The 16,326-nt window shown below is 34.5% G+C and overlaps 1 protein-coding gene and 1 long non-coding RNA gene across 5 annotated transcripts; both read right to left on the bottom strand.

Moving 5' to 3' along the window:
* Nucleotides 1-5,040: 5,040 nt before the first annotated feature.
* On the bottom strand, nt 5,041-9,564 carry LOC111607937 (leukocyte immunoglobulin-like receptor subfamily A member 6). 2 transcript variants are annotated; one of them, XM_023330115.1, is made up of 11 exons: nt 9,199-9,564; nt 8,829-9,095; nt 8,175-8,435; nt 7,772-8,047; nt 6,592-6,702; nt 6,498-6,513; nt 6,331-6,413; nt 6,096-6,146; nt 5,950-6,012; nt 5,787-5,846; nt 5,041-5,444 (listed from the first exon to the last, which is right to left on the bottom strand). In XM_023330115.1, the coding sequence occupies exons 1-11, from the start codon at nt 9,260-9,262 to the stop codon at nt 5,365-5,367; spliced, it is 1,332 nt and encodes a 443-aa protein (XP_023185883.1). In that variant the 5' UTR covers nt 9,263-9,564; the 3' UTR covers nt 5,041-5,364. The 2 variants fall into 2 exon arrangements, with proteins under 2 accessions (XP_023185883.1, XP_023185882.1); XM_023330114.1 differs by having other exon boundaries at nt 6,592-6,708; nt 9,199-9,563.
* A 967-nt stretch (nt 9,565-10,531) lies between these two features.
* On the bottom strand, nt 10,532-16,044 carry LOC111607938. 3 transcript variants are annotated; one of them, XR_002752465.1, is made up of 7 exons: nt 13,465-13,530; nt 13,293-13,308; nt 13,133-13,203; nt 12,717-12,767; nt 12,427-12,499; nt 11,006-11,047; nt 10,532-10,894 (listed from the first exon to the last, which is right to left on the bottom strand). It is a non-coding gene; the product is annotated as an uncharacterized LOC111607938 (long non-coding RNA). The 3 variants fall into 3 exon arrangements; XR_002752467.1 differs by having other exon boundaries at nt 13,133-13,200; nt 13,465-13,524; XR_002752466.1 differs by lacking the exons at nt 12,427-12,499; nt 12,717-12,767; nt 13,133-13,203; nt 13,293-13,308; nt 13,465-13,530 and adding exons at nt 15,433-15,698; nt 15,802-16,044.
* Between the last annotated feature and the right edge of the window lie 282 nt (nt 16,045-16,326).

Raw genomic sequence — 16,326 nt, 5'->3', positions numbered from 1 at the left:
ACAAAACCTTGTTGGAAACTGTTTACATCAGATAAGAAGAGAAAACTCAAATCACATGAGAAATATTAATTTCATACTTTTAGTTTCTAAAAGTCTTTAAAAAATCTTACACATTATTTCAATGATGTTCTCATGGCTTGAATGACTGTAGAATGAGGGATTTCCTCTCTTTCCATCACACTTATAGATTCCTCCTTGTGTCACAGTGATTTCTCTGTTTTCTTCATTATTTGTGTTGAATTCAACAAAAGAAGTGACTGAGGTCCGTCTGAACCATCTGTACTTCCATCCAGCAGAGGGCTCCACTGAGCAGCTCAGTATCACACTGCCCCCTACTGGTATGGTTGTTGAACCTGCTGTCAATGTGGCCATGGGTCTGTCTGATGTTATAAAAACAAATATTTGATTTTATATAAAATACTGCAATTAAAAGCTTATTGTAAAGAGTGATGCTTCTCTCAGAAAAGTAAATATGTGAAAAATCTGTAAATGCATTTTATTGTCATCTTTGCTTATTATAGATACTTTTTAGAAAGTAAAATAGAAAAAGAATTAGTTTGAAATTGTTTAATTAAATAACATGAAAGAGTTCATTCTCTTTTCTGAAAAGATAATGTGGTTAACTCTACAATTAAGCAAATCTATATATTCACATTAAGGTAAATAATATTTTCTTTGTTTTGTTGCTCTTTTTGAAATTTGTGTCTCACTTGACTTTATAAAAATCAAACCCAGTAATTATGTATGTGTCATATTTCAGACACTATTTTATCAACAAAAAAATCTGCTTGAAATAATGAAATAAAATACAGATAGCAAATGCATGTTTTTTTTTAGGGCTGATATAAAACTTTGTAATTCTTTAAAATATTCAGGTCTTACCTGAGACAGTAACAGTGACAGTTTTACTGCACTTATTGTCAGATGAACCCTTCCAGCATACACAGCACTGAAATTCATGTCTATAACTAGTAGATATACGTTGAAAACTGAAACGTTTATCTGACTGATAGGGAACAAATTCTTGACCATTCCTTTAAAGCCGGTATTTCCAGTCAGTGTCTCTTCCTACATTCATGTCACAGATAAATGTAACAATCTCTCCAACATAAAAATTCAACCAGTTGGGTTCAACAGTCAGCACAGGATCTATAACAGAACCAACATTCAGCAAGTTTGTCTTTTGATTTATAACAAAAACACATCAAGATAAAAATTAAAAGATAAACACAGAATAATATCTGATATAAAAGATAAACTGGATTCTGTTCCTGAGAGGATAAATGATTAAAAACAGATTAAAGGCTGAAATTACCAAGAGTTTGTCCACAGCAGAGCAGTGTGTTCAGCACTGAAATAAAGGTTGAAAGTTCATCAGCATAAATAATAAATTAATTAAATTAAATCAAAAATATTTGCCAAACCCTCACACTCAGCTATGACTCTGTTTACCTGTTAAATAAATGCAACTATGATAAATATATTGAGTATTTATTTGTTCTGATAAGAATAAGATCAAATGTTTTAGTTTATTGTTGTTTTTCTGATGAGTTAAAACTTCATTTTATAAACTTCACATCCTGACTGAAGACAGAACATCTGCAGACGTTCTGCACGGCTACGGAAACTTCACACTCATCTCTACTGGTAAAAACGTGATAAAAGTTTTTAATGAATAATTTAAGTCTCTTGTATCAGATCATGTTTCATTTTTCATCTTTGTTATATAATATTTTCATTTCTCCCACATTAGTTGTATGGGATATAAAGTTCTGTGCTAAAGTCTGATTTTACAATAAACAGCTTTTCAAAATGTTTGCACAGAAATGTTTGTGTTAGTAATTTGTCACTGAAATAACCTGTTTGAAGTTGCAGCAAACACATCAAGAACAAATGGTTATACTAAGTAAAGCTACACAAATACAATGGAAGATAAAGTAGATATTACAGCAGACAAGATGTCAAAGACGATGTTCTTCTAATCTGCATCATTCATACAGATAAAGTGATCTACTTACAGAGTGAGACCAGAACCCTGGGTGAGGTGTTCCCCATCCTGACCTCAACCTGGAACCATGTGTTGCTCTGCTTTGGTCCAATAATCTTCCTTTCATAACATGCTGCCTCTGCAACGTCTCTAGAGAAATGGAGCCGTCTGAAACAGGATCAACGTTTTATCTGAGAATGACGGGACAACGTTTATTTTAAACACTGACATCACTGCACTGAGTTTCTGCTGTGATGTTTCCGCTCCAATGATGACAAGTTGTGGTAAAAGAAGCACAGGACTTTTTTTTCTTTTTTTTTTGCAAAAGAGTTAATAAAAAATAAAATCAATAGATAAGCTTCTTCTGCTTTTTTAAAACCATAAAATGAAATTCACTTTAAATAAACTGTAAACAGCATTATTGTAACACATGAATAGTTTAAGTGTTTAATTCACTACTTGGTTTGTGTTGCGTGCGAACTCTCTGGCAAACAAACCATAAAATCCCCTTTTCATCTAAAAACAAGTGATGGTGAGAATGATCTCACCTATCACAGATATATAAGGTCTTAGGTGTGAATAAACAGACATGAGATCAGACAGTGTGAAATAGTTTGGAGTTTAACCTGTTGGACCCTAAGGGGGTATAAATAAATTTCTGCCTGACAAAAACACACAAAAGTAAATCACTTATAGCCTCAGAGCTATTAGATTTAAATAGATTTAAGAAGAAACTCTAAAAATGTACGGAGAGTGAAAAAAAGTTTCTGTGTTTCATTTAGCAGCGTCTGTTTGTGATACAAGAAGAAGGATGGAAAATCTTATTTTCAGCAGAATAATCCTCTAACAATGATATCAGTCAAACCTACACCACACACTGACCTTTAACCTGATCCTAACTTTAGCCTCATCTACAATATGTCATATATTAATTTCTTAGCTCAGCATAAAGAAGCCGTTAGCAGCTCTGCTAACCCAGCATGGGTTTTGGCTGTGAGGTCGTGGAAAAGCATTTGGTTTTCTGATGTTACTTAATTTTCAGTTTTCTTTACTAAATATTTCACTTTAGTCCAGATCTTCCACCAAGAGACGAGGAAACATTACAGAGTGTCCTGCAGAAACTCTATAAATACAATTGCAAATGTGCTGAGCTTCATCTTCAGTGACATCCTGCTCAAGAAATGTTGACCAAAGAAGCAGAAGTTCTCTTTAATAGTATGACGACTCAGCACTGCCCTCTTGTGGCAGGCTTTTGAATACAGACTGCAGGCCATTGTTTCAGAGTTTAGGTCTGGCACTTCCTTCCTGGTGTTTTAATCTAAATTGTCCATTCAACTGAATCTAAAAATTGTCCCATTTATTCTAGTTTCAGAAGAAATAATATGTGTTTCAAGACTCTCTGAATTGTTGTTTGTGCTAAGCTAACATGGTTGTTGCAGCTTCAGGCAGCAGCTGTGTTTCAGTGAGGATGAGGATGTTGAGCTTGATGATGGATGTGTGAGATGTTCTGCTGCCGTTTCCTCCACAGCCAATCAGACTGGATGGAGCAGGTTCATGTGAAGCAGCAGAATCCTGCAGACACACAAGTTTTCTTCCTGGATGGATCACCGGACATTCAGCCCTTTACTGGAACTCTGACAGAAATGACTACTTAATAGCACCATCTGCTGGCCACTATCTGTAAGCACAAGTCACTGACAGAAGAAGGTGGGATTTTTTCCCCCCACCAAGATTCACAGATTAAATAAATAATGTTCACTGTTGTTATCAGGAAATGAAGTAAAACACACTTTTCTTTTCTGTTTTTTATTGTTAATATATTACTTTCAATAACTGGAAAATGCATTTTAATTGATTTTGTATCAGGTATTGTATCTCCAACTGCTACTCCACTGTTTTAATTTTTCAACTCTCTAAAAATAACAATATTGTAAAAAATGAATTGATGTTTCTTTTATTTTCCTCCTGATACTTAAAACCTAGAAAGAGCAAAAAACAAAAACTGCTTTCATTAAAGCACTTAGCTTTTCTTTTTTTTTTAAATTAGTCTTCGGTCATCTATTATTTCTTAAAGCAGCATGCAGGTTTGTCACTCTATACTCTATACAGAACAAATCCTGAACAAATAATAATAAATTAACACACTGTGATAATTGGAGCTGTTTGTCATTGTTGCCGTTTCCTCCACAGCCCAAACACACTGGATGGATCAGGTTCATGTGAAGCAGCAGAATCATGAAGACACACAAGTTTTATTCCTGCGTCACATTATTGAACTGGCGGCCAGTTTCTGGACCGATAACTTGGAAAACTATGACTTAATGTCTCCATCTGCTGGCCACTAGCTGTAAACACAAGTCAGGGACAGAACACAGCGTCTATTTTGGTAATGAATCATTTAAATAAATAATGTTTATTGTAGAACAGGGTATTTATGTAAGTGTTTAATTATAATTACTTTTGACAATACTAAAAATTTCAAAATATCCACAACAGCCCTGTGTAGCACTATAAAATATAGTAGTAATATAAATGTGATTTATTAAAATATTACATTTGATTTACAATTACTGTCAAATTGTTCATTTCCTCATTTGTTTGTGTGAGACAATAAAGAAAATGATCAAACACTACCTACTATTTAATGAATACCTGAATAACGTCTCTGTGTTGTAGAGACTATGTCATTTATTCATGTTTATACATTTATACATCTAGATATTTATGCACATTTCTATAAAAACATACACCAATTTACAAACTGCGTCACAGTCTTGTGACACAGTTTGTAAATTACACAGTTGAGTATTAAATTGCATCTCATGGAACATGAAAAATATGTCATTTGTTAATACTGAACTTTAATCATAAAAATACTCATGTTCCACTACTCACATTTGCTTAAAATTTCAGAAAACCACTTTGAGAAGCAAACAGAAAGACACCAAATTTACAAATTTACCTAATTCATACAGTTAGACGAAAGTTCATCCAAATATTAAAAAAAAAAAAAAAAAAAAATGTTTGAATTTTAAGGATAAACATATTTTTACATATCCCCCGTGTTTACCATTGTACTGTTGAGAAATTAAAAAGAATTTGAGTAATTTTAATTAACTCAAAACAGGAAAAGTTTTGTTTGATTTCATGAATCATGTATTTTTATACAGAGTGTGTAACTAATATACTCACTCTGTATATTAAAGCAAAGTAAAGCAGAATTACCAGTATAATAAATAACTGGGAATGTTGAGAGGGATTATTTTAACACATACAAAGCAACAGTTAAAATCAGTTTTATGAAAGGTTAATATTTGGCTTGTCACAATAGATCCTACAAAAATGACATGAGTTAGAAGCTGTAGACTGAACTACACCTAGATGGTGTTATTGTTCTCTGGTCCTGAGTTGATTTCTGAATAAACAGCCTCTTCTTTTGCTCCAGGGCGCCCCCTACCTGTGAAAGGACAACGACTGTAAGACTTCAATGTACTTTTTCATACACAAATTACTTTTTTTTTTTACTCGATTTAAACTTTACATTCCTACAATAATTTTTCCTGTAAATTCTTAATTCTAAATACAAGTAGGTAATAAGCACAAATTCACTTTCGGTTTATTTTATTTTTGAATATTGTATCACATGTCTAAATATTTATATTTTTACTTACATCAAGACGGGTTACAGTGTGTAAAAACATTTAAGCATTTCTATTTTGTCACAAAAAGAAGCTTTGTTTTTGTCAAACATTGGTCGATAGCGATGGAAAGTAAAATATTAAGTTGGAGTTGACTGTACCTTTCATTCCTGATTCCAGACGATAGTAAACAGCGCCCTCTACTGGTTCATTTGGGATACCTGTTCAAATAAACAAGTCACAATTTCTAAAAAAACAAACAAAAAACAAAGTGATCTAAACTAGGCTGATATTTTTCTTCTTTAAGTTGTTTTTGTGACTTACTCTCTTTCCCAAAGTTTTTCAGTTCAATGAGAGAGTAGGTTGCATCTCTGGGTTTGTCTGCCACTGAAACATTTCAGGATTTTTCAGATCAGTTGCCTGCATTTGAACATGCAGCAGTTATATCTGGTGGAAAAGATTCACTTTACCATTTCCACTGGAGTCTGAGAAGTTGACCGACTCGTAGATATGATCGTCACCTACAGTGCAGGAAAAAAAGTGAATAGAATATTGCATTAACTCACACGCAGCCATTTGTTGATTTCACTGAGCAAATTCTAAAGCTTTCCTTACTGAATATGTAAACGCAATCTTATCGATACAAATGATAACATAGCTAAAAATGTCTAGAGTATTAAGGACAAAAATTGTTTAATTTCTGACCATGCAGAGGAGAGCTGCTCTCATTGGTGTCATTCTTGTTGAATCCATTATTTACTCCGCAGCTGATTTTTAACAGCTTCCACCTAAAACAGTGTAAATGGTGTAAATCTTTTCACAAAAATGTATCAATTTTAGATATTTGAGGTGAAGTGATGCGCTTTACTGACCAGCGGCAGCGTAAATCTGTGAACAACAAATATATTCTCTTAATACTTCATCGTTCAAATATTGTTACTATACCTTAACAATGACCAATCTCACCTTTGGACCGCCTGTAGTACCACAGTAACACCAGAAGAAGAACCAGGAGGATTCCACCGACAGGTCCGATGATCATAAGGACATCAGATGAAGAGCTGACAGGAGTGGACACTGTTACTGGAAAGAACAGTGTCATGTTCATTTTGGTTTGTTTTTTTTACAATCTCATTTACTTCTTACTCAGTTATTAGAAAAATAGAGTTTACATGTAGAACCTAAAATGTAAACTAAAATGAAAATAAAACTCAACAAAAAATGTCTTCAGACACATTTTGTCCCCCAGCTGAGCAGAATCCCCACCTACAACCAACTGATAGATACGTATCCATAGCAACTAAATCTGGACGTCCTCCATGTTCCTTTGAACACACACTATGCAGTTTAAATATAATCATAGAAAGGTTTACAGAAATATATTGAATACCATTATCAATGTTAGGTCTCATTAACATAATGTTGTTTCTATCGCCTAAATGTTCATTTAAAGGGAAAAAAAGTATTTTCTTTAGAAAGAAAGAAAGAAAACATTTTTCCTATTTGCAAATTGTTTCTTTTTGTGGGTAGTCATTTTTTTATTAGGTTTTCATCTCATGTGCAGTCTTTTGACAAAATGTTTTTGTTTATTATGCATTGACTCTTAGATTTACACTACATCAACAACATACTCACCTAATGGAAAACAATGAAAAAACATCTTAAAAGCTTTTTCATATATTAGCTTTTTCACTGCAAACTTCTTGACATGCTACTTCAAAGTCATATATTAGTGAAAATATTTAGAACTTTTAGCCATTTATATCATTTCCACATATATCTTTTCTATTGAGAATAAAATGTGCAGCTACAGTTAAAATCAAACAGGAGGGGCCAGCGTGACAGTGCATTTTCAATCAGTGCCACATTTGTTTGCGATGAGGATAAGATTGTTTTCCCATGATTAGACACCAGCAGAGAGAGAGAAAAAAAACACAAATACCTTATCACTTGAATGGAATATAATCAGAATATTTAAACTGTGTTTTGAATTTGCAGAGCACATTTCAGCAACAAGGCAGTTCAAAGGGTTTTGAACTGACTTTTCCGGACGACGCTCAGCTAGTCTTTGGGCTCCGACCAAAACCAGCTGCCTGGTTTTATTACATGTTGGGCTGGTCATGACGAAAAAAAAAATATGACTCACCTGACACAGACACTGGGATCTTTTCACTCCACTTTGTCAAAGAATGCCAGTCGTCTCTGCGTCTACACTGACACATGTACTCTTCACTACTGGACTCATTAACATTGACAGTCAGATGTTTATCATTTCCCATTTTTACAGTTTTCCCATCTCTCCTCCATTCACACGTCCAATCAGTGGTTTCTCCTCCCTGGACCTCACATGTCAGAGTGATCGACTCACCACTGAACATCTGAGGCCAGTTTGGTTGTCGAGTCACAACAACCTTGTTGGAAACTGTTTCCATCAGATATGGACAGTTGAAAACAAACCAAAACATAAAAATAAATTAAAAACACCTCATGAGTTTAAGCTAAAAAGTAAAGAATAATCAACTGCATTTAAAATAAATAATTGAACTTACAGCTTATTGTGATGCTGACTTCGTCACTTACAAGACTTTGATAGTTTTCATTTCCTCTCATTCCCAGACATCGGTATATTCCTGCTTGTGCTACATTAATATCTCTGTTTTCTTCATCAGTGAGTTGAACTTCAGGTGTGTTTTTGGTCCTTATGTACCATTTGTATTTCCATCCAGCAGAGGGCAGAGAGCAGCTCAGTGTCACACTGCCCCCTACTGGTATGGTTGTAGGACCTGCAGTCAGTGTGGGTTTGGGTTGAGCTGATGTTAATGAAATGAAATAAAAACGTCAGTTAATATGTTTAGTTATTGTTCAGTCAGACTGAGAACAAATATTCAAATGTCTCATCATAATATATGACAAAAATCTATAATTGAGTTTCTCTAATGGGAATCACGTGTTATCTTGAAATAGTTATCTTAATTTAAAAACCCAAATAAAAAAAAGAAAGAAAAAGAAGAGAAAACAAAAGATGACAAACAATTTATGCTATTCTGTGATTAGCTCACCTAATGAAAAATAACTAGGAACAAAAAAAAAGCTAAAGTGATTTTCTGCATATAGATTTAACTTACAGAGGAGTAAACATGTGTATTAGCTACACAACTCTCAACAATGTACAAATCTGGTTGAATAAGATCATTTGGACTCACCAGTAACAGTTAAAGAGACAGTATCACTGCACTTGGTATCACCAGAGCTCTTCCTGAGTCCACAACACTGGTATTCATCACTGTGATCGATTTGGATAGGTAGTAATGTGAAGCTTTTGTACGGGTTGGAGCGAAGAAATTGTTCTCCATTTTTTTTTATCTCATATTCCCAGTCGGTGTCTTTGCCTTCATTCATGTCACAAATGAACGTCACGCTCTCTCCAGGATGAAAAGTCGACCAGTTGGGATCAATAGTCAGAATTGCGCCTAAAACGCAGCACAACACATTTAGCACATTTATCATGCAGTTTATACAGACGTGGTTCATCCTGAGATTATAAATAAATATGAAGAATAAAAGAGAAAATACCTTCAGCATGTCTGCAGCAGAGAAGTGCATTCATCACTAAAATAAAACCTAAAACTTTTGTCATTATTAATGTTAAAAGTTCACAAACAAGCACAGAGTGTTGCTTCGTAACGTCCAGCTCTGACACTAACACGTTCTTTTCATATCACTGAAATTTCCGATCAGTAGCGCTAGTTTCCTGTTCTGTGAGCTCATGGTCACTTTTTTTATCTTCATCTGAGAAACATCATAGCTAAAGAATAAGTACTACCACAAATATTTTGACACTTCCCACACAATGTTTTGACACTTAGTTTAACTTCCTTAAACTAAGGTGACTCATGAAAAGACACCCCAGTTAAACGGTTTTAGGTAACCATTTGTTTAAAGGTCATGTTCAGTTTAGCTTAAATTAAAAGATTCATTTGCTCAAAAACTAGACGAAGATATGATGTGCAAAACAAACAAAAAATTCTCAAAAACCTAATGTAAATAGGAGAGAATGAAGATAACAGATTTTGCAAATTATTACATTAGTGAACGTTCTAATATATAGAATTTTTCTCATTAAATAAAAGATTAGTTTAAAATTTAGTAAAAAAAAACTACAAAAGAAGAGCAGTCAATGCACATACTGTCAAAAGTGAACATTTTGTTCATTTTTTTCTATTTTATCTGCGCCATTCAAACACAGGAAGTGACATCGCTGCACAACAAGCCTGATTTCCTGGCCTGATAATGACATTCTGTGTGTCGGAGGAATATTCTTTACGTTTTATTTTGGCACAAGTTGCACTGAATTGATCAAAACAACCTAAAAAATTGTTTTTTATTTTGGAATTTAAAACCTCCGACTTCAGTCTTTTGTCTTTCACCATGGAGAACTGACACTTCCTGTCCACCTAACAGAAGCCATTTTGGGTTAAACTGCTTAATAAGGCTTTAAGCTTTAGTATAGGGCCTTTAATCAATTGTTTGACATGTTATTTTAATAAGTACACAATAAAATCACAATTTGTTTCACATGTTAACAACCTCATTGTTCATCTTGTTAAATCTTTCTGCAGATTGTGGAATCAATTTTAATACCAGTAAACTGACCAAGCAATGAAAGTCCACATGTAGGATCATTTTCCACCAGTTTGAAAATAACTTATTCCATTCTTTCTGCTTTTAACTTGTAATGGACTGAATACTCATGTAGATATCATCTTGGACTGGAAACTTAAATACTATTTTCTGTTGACACTGAACAAAACTTTAAAACAGTCCAATCAACATCATTAATGTTTTACACACCATGCATTCATGAACTTTCACTCATTTTATTGAAAACAGGCACCGATATCCAAACTCTGTGACAATTTCGTATTTATTGCAAACATAGCATAACTGTAAAAGCTACAAATCCAGCTACGTAGGAAAGAACGGAGTTTGTAATTTTCATCTTTAATTTTATTTCACAAGAATCTTACAACATTTCAATTTATGAATGTGCGACCTATCCTATTTATGACATGAGCGAAAATGTAAAATTAGAGCGCATCTGATTCTTGAAGAGATATAGCATAATTAAATTATCTTTGGCATCTTAAAGCTGCAGAAATACAATAATCATCACAACATATAATGAAAACAGGGCAGCAGAATTGTCCAGTGTTGTTTCTGATCGTAAAATAATGTGGAGTATCTGTTGCTGCTGGACTCCAATCTCCTGCTGAGAGAGAGAGAGAGCATATATTTATAAAATTATCATGTGCTTTAATTTGTCCAAAAGAAACATCTTGGATAATAAAGTTTTTGCGTGAATGACGAGGATGTTATTTACCTTTTTGTTGTTCGGGTTACTAGTTCTCACCTTCACTGGGGTCTAAAACAGAAACCGGATATCAGAACAGTTTATTATTAAAAGGGGCAGTATTATTTTCCAGGCACACATTGTCATTGTATAACACAATCAAGCAAATATTTTACTTTTAGTTGTTATGAAAACGCATTTACATTTCAAATAAGACTTAAAAGAATTTTGACTTTGTAACTTAAAACCCTGGAATTGGGGCTGTGTCTCTTTAAGAAGCTCCTGCTTTTTCTGAAACCCCGCCTCCAGGAAACTCCGCCTCCTCATAACAACATCGCTTCTCTGTTAACCCTTTAACAACATTTTTATTAGTGTTGAACTGAGAAGTAGCTCATATAATGAGCTCAGGAGGTACCAATTCCAAAACACCCAGTGTTTGCCAATTGCTGCAGGCTAGTTTGAAGGAGCTGAGTGGAGGAGTTGTGGGGGAAGGGCTGCTCTGTGAGGAGGAAGCTCAGAAGTTTGGAAGCTGCAGCTCAGAGGAGGAGCTTCGTCTTGAAGGCGGAGCTAAGTCCACCAGGCATTTTGCACAGCTGAATGGTTGCCATGGGAGATTAAAAGATTTCTCAAACATGCATGAAAGAATCAAGGCAACACTCCAAGTACCGTATTTTCGGGACTGTAGAGCGCACCTCACTATAAGCCGCACAAACAAAGTTTAAAAAAAAAAAAAAAACGTGAAACGTACATATACTGTATATAAGCCACACTGGGTTATAAGCCACTGGTATCTCAGCCGCTTTCGGTTTTCCACACTACTGCAGCGGAGGCCTGCGTCCTTAATAAATCTGCTATTAAGGACGCAGCCCTTAATAGCTCCAACGCCGAACCATGGATTCATTCATGCCAAGCTCAGTGCAGCGGCTATTGATCTGATCGATAGCCTTCAACTTAAAACCGGCATCATATGAACTTTTTCGTGTTGTTTTCATGATGATTGGGTTTGAGTTTGAAAACATTTCTGTGTCGTGCCTGCTGCTAGCATGTGCTTGTTCTAAATGAAAATCAGTACTTTCTTCTTTGTTTTCCAATTTTGACTTCCAATGATTCACTTCGTGCTAAAGAGCCCCCTGGTGGTTGAAGAAAAATACACAGAAAAGCCTCACCAGGCTGTAAGCCGGATGGTTCAAGAATGTGGGGAAAAAAGTAACGGCTTATAGTCCGAAAAATACGATATGTATTTTAACGACAAAATACCATTTTAACAGCTTAAAAAGTCGACTTTACATAAAACTGCCCCTATAAAATCTGAATTGTGATCAATGTCCATCAGAAGGTGCTTGAGAATAACTAGAAAAGTCAAAAGTGGCAAGACAGTTAACCCTCCCAAAAAATAAATAAATAAATGCATTTATAGATAAAAGAATAATAACAATGATAATATCACTGACCTTCATGCTGAGCTTTTATGTCCTGGTCTCACATTAACGTAAACAGAACCTTCCTCTGGATTATGACACCTCTCTGTTAAAATGGCAACATGCATGAACATTAAATTTAAATTCACAATCTACTGAATGTTTACTAATAACTCATCTTTGTGAAGAGTTAAAGTTCAGAGTGTTTCACAGCATTGTGAAATTCATGTGTTTCTGAAATATTTCCGCATGTTGAATGAGCCGGCTTTAATCTCCTTAAATAACTTGAATGTTGCAGGTCGGCTTTAAAACATGAACGTTACCATTTCCAGTGGCTCCACTTGGATGTACCGTCTCATACAGAGAGGTGGTGCCTGCAGTAAACAAAAACATTTCAAGATTAAAGTTTGGATCTGAAAGCAATTATATTAATCATATTACTTTTATGTCTTACTCTTTCCATTGAATATAATCGTTTGTAATTTTGAACCATTTGCCTGAACAAACTCATGCTAATGACATAACTGTATTTTATTATGTAGAGCAGCAGAGCCATGACTTTGGTGCATTAATTATGACAAAACGTTCAGCACAAAAAGTTCAATTATTAGAAATAATTAGCTCCATTTGGACTTTGAGCCTTTAAATATGTCTGTATATTTGCTTTTATAAAGATGAATCAACAAAAACATGAAAACAAATTATTATAAATAATAATGACATTTATTTAGTGACCAACCATGTAGCAGAGAGCTGTAAAGGTGACCTTCAGTCTGATCCACTCCATGATTGGTGGCAGAGCTCTGGCTGCTGAACAATTTAAAAATATTTAAGCGAATTAAAGGTGAAAGAATCAGAAGTTCATGTTTAAAATGAAAAGACAGATATTACAAACTGACCTGATGCAGCATAAAACTGTGGAAGATTGAAAAATGAATTGGCATCATTAACACCAGAATTAAACAGATGAAATGTATTTAAAAATTACAGATTTATGACACATTTTCTTATTTAATAAAGTATTTTTGTGATGAAATAATCTGATCCGGTGTGAGAAGAAAATGTTCTCACCATTGGACCGTCTGTAGTGCCACAACAAGAGCAGGAGGACGATGAGAACGATTCCACTAAACGGTCACAATTAAGAGCAAATGAAATGAAGAGCTGACTGACTGGACACCATTACTGGAAAACATAAGTATGTATTGTTAGTTATTATTATACCCTAAGACATGATTTCCTACTAAAGAATTTAATGTGACATCAAGGTTGGACTCAGACATTCTCAGTCTCTTATTGATTTTTTCTCAAGCAGTTCAATGTTTTACTGTCTAACTGAATTAAAATGGTTTAGATCTGCAGTTAAAAAAAGTCATGAAGCTTTGCTGTAGGAACGCTCACCTGTAAACATCTGTTAGACATGACGATAATGACATCAATAACTGTTTCGATTGCTAAAAATCTTTAAATGAGAAATGAAGCTATAACAGTCACTGTAAACAAGAAACACTAACAATGAATTAAATGTCTTTAGTGCTTTTGTAGCATTTATGCATCTTTTAATAAAAACATTTGGATTGAAGTTTAAATGTGGAAAATGGACTATATTTTTGGTCACTAACATGTATGCTGACATACTATGATTTCTAATAGTAAATTATAGGGAAGATGGATAAAAACAGGTTTTGTTATCCATATATTCCTTTGATTCCAGGCAAGAGACAAGCAGGAAGTTTTAAACCAACACTAGTAACTCATTTCTTAGCTAGAATATTTATCAAACTCTGCAAACTGTATTTTTAAGATTACAAAAATAAATATTCAATGATCTACTATAACTTATTAGTACATTCAAGGAGATGCTTATCTGAGTTTGGGCTGGCCCCAAAAATATGACTCCACCTGACACAGACACTGGATCTTTTCACTCCACTTTGTCACAGAAAACCAGTCGTCCTCTGCGTCTACACTGACACATGTACTCTTCACTACTGGACTCTTAACACTGACAGTCAGGTGTTTTATCATTTCCCACTTTTACAGTTTTCCCATCTCTCCTCCATTCACACGTCCACTCAGTGTTCTTCTCCTCCCTGGACCTCACATGTCAGAGTGATCGACTCACCACTGAACATCTGAGGCCGGTTTGGTTGTCGAGTCACAACAACCTCATTGGAAACTGTTTCCATCAGATATGGACAGTTGAAAACAAACCAAAACATGAAAATAAATTAAAAACACCTCATGAGTTTAAGCTAAAGAGTAAAGAATAATCAACTGCATTTAAAATAAATAATTGAACTTACAGCTTATTGTGATGCTGACTTCGTCACTTACAAGACTTTGATAGTTTTCATTTGGTCTCATTCCCAGACATCGGTATATTCCTGCTTGTGCTACATTAATATCTCTGTTTTCTTCATCAGTGAGTTGAACTTCAGGTGTGTTTTTGGTCCTTATGTACCATTTGTATTTCCATCCAGCAGAGGGCAGAGAGCAGCTCAGTGTCACACTGCCCCCTACTGGTATGGTTGTAGGACCTGCAGTCTGTGTGGGTTTGGGTTGAGCTGATGTTAATGAAATGAAATAAAAACGTCAGTTAACACGTTTAGTTATTCTTCAGTCAGATTGAGATCAAATATTCAAATGTCTCATCATAATATATGACAAAAATCTATAACTGAGTTTCTCTAATGGGAATCACGTGTTATCTTGAAATAGTTATCTTAATTTAAAGACAGAAATAAAAACAGAGAAAAAACAAAAAAAACAATTTATGCTATTCTGTGATTAGCTCACCTAATGAAAAATAACATTATTGATAAAATAGTAAGTTTAATTGCATTTCATAGAATTTTGTTTTCTGTGGATGGGTGGGTTGAAACTGCTGAGGTTAAAATATAATTTTTCGAGGAACAACAAAAAAGCTTAAATGATTTTCTGCATATAGATTTAACTTACAGAGGAGTAAACATGTGTATTAGCTACACAACTCTCAATAATGTACAAATCTGGTTGAATAAGATCATTTGGACTCACCAGTAACAGTTAAAGAGACAGTATCACTGCACTTGGTATCACCAGAGCTCTTCCTGTGTCCACAGCACTGGTATTCATCACTGTGATCGATTTGGATAGGTAGTAATGTGAAGCTTTTTCGCGGGTTGGAGTGAAGAAATTGTTCTCCATTTTTTTTATCTCATATTCCCAGTCGGTGTCTTTGCCTTCATTCATGTCACAAATGAACGTCACTCTCTCTCCAGGATGAAAAGTCGACCAGTTGGGATCAATAGTCAGAATTGTGCCTAAAACGCAGCACAACACATTTAGCACATTTATCATGCAGTTTATACAGACGTGGTTCATCCTGAGATTATAAATAAATATGAAGAATAAAAGAGAAAATACCTTCAGCATGTCCGCAGCAGAGAAGCGCATTCATCACTAAAATAAAACCTAAAACTTTTGTCATTATAAATGTTAAAAGTTCACAAACAAGCACAGAGTGTCGCTTCGTAACGTCCAGCTCTGACACTAACACGTTCTTTTCATATCACTGAAATGTCCGATCAGCAGGGCTAGTTTCCTGTTCTGTGAGGTCATGGTCACTTTTTTTATCTTCATCTGAAAAACATCATAGCTAAAGAATAAGTACTACCACAAATATCTTGACACTTCCCACACAGTTTTTGACACTTAGTTTAACTTCCTTAAACTAAGGTGACTCATGAAAAGACACCCCAGTTAAACGGTTTTAGGTAACCATTTGTTTAAAGGTCATGTTCAGTTTAGCTTAAATTAAAAGATTTATTTGCTCAAAAACTAGAGGAAGATATGATGTGCAGAACAAACAAAAAATTCTCAAAAACCTAATGTATAGGAGAGAATGAAGATAACAGATTTTGCAAATTATTACATTAGTGAACTTTCTAA

This window comes from Xiphophorus maculatus, unplaced genomic scaffold (genome assembly GCF_002775205.1).
Source record: "Xiphophorus maculatus strain JP 163 A unplaced genomic scaffold, X_maculatus-5.0-male Unplaced_Scaffold_BN000196F, whole genome shotgun sequence".
NCBI classification, from domain to species: Eukaryota; Metazoa; Chordata; class Actinopteri; order Cyprinodontiformes; family Poeciliidae; genus Xiphophorus; species Xiphophorus maculatus.
This window is presented reverse-complemented; position numbering and strand designations above follow the sequence as displayed.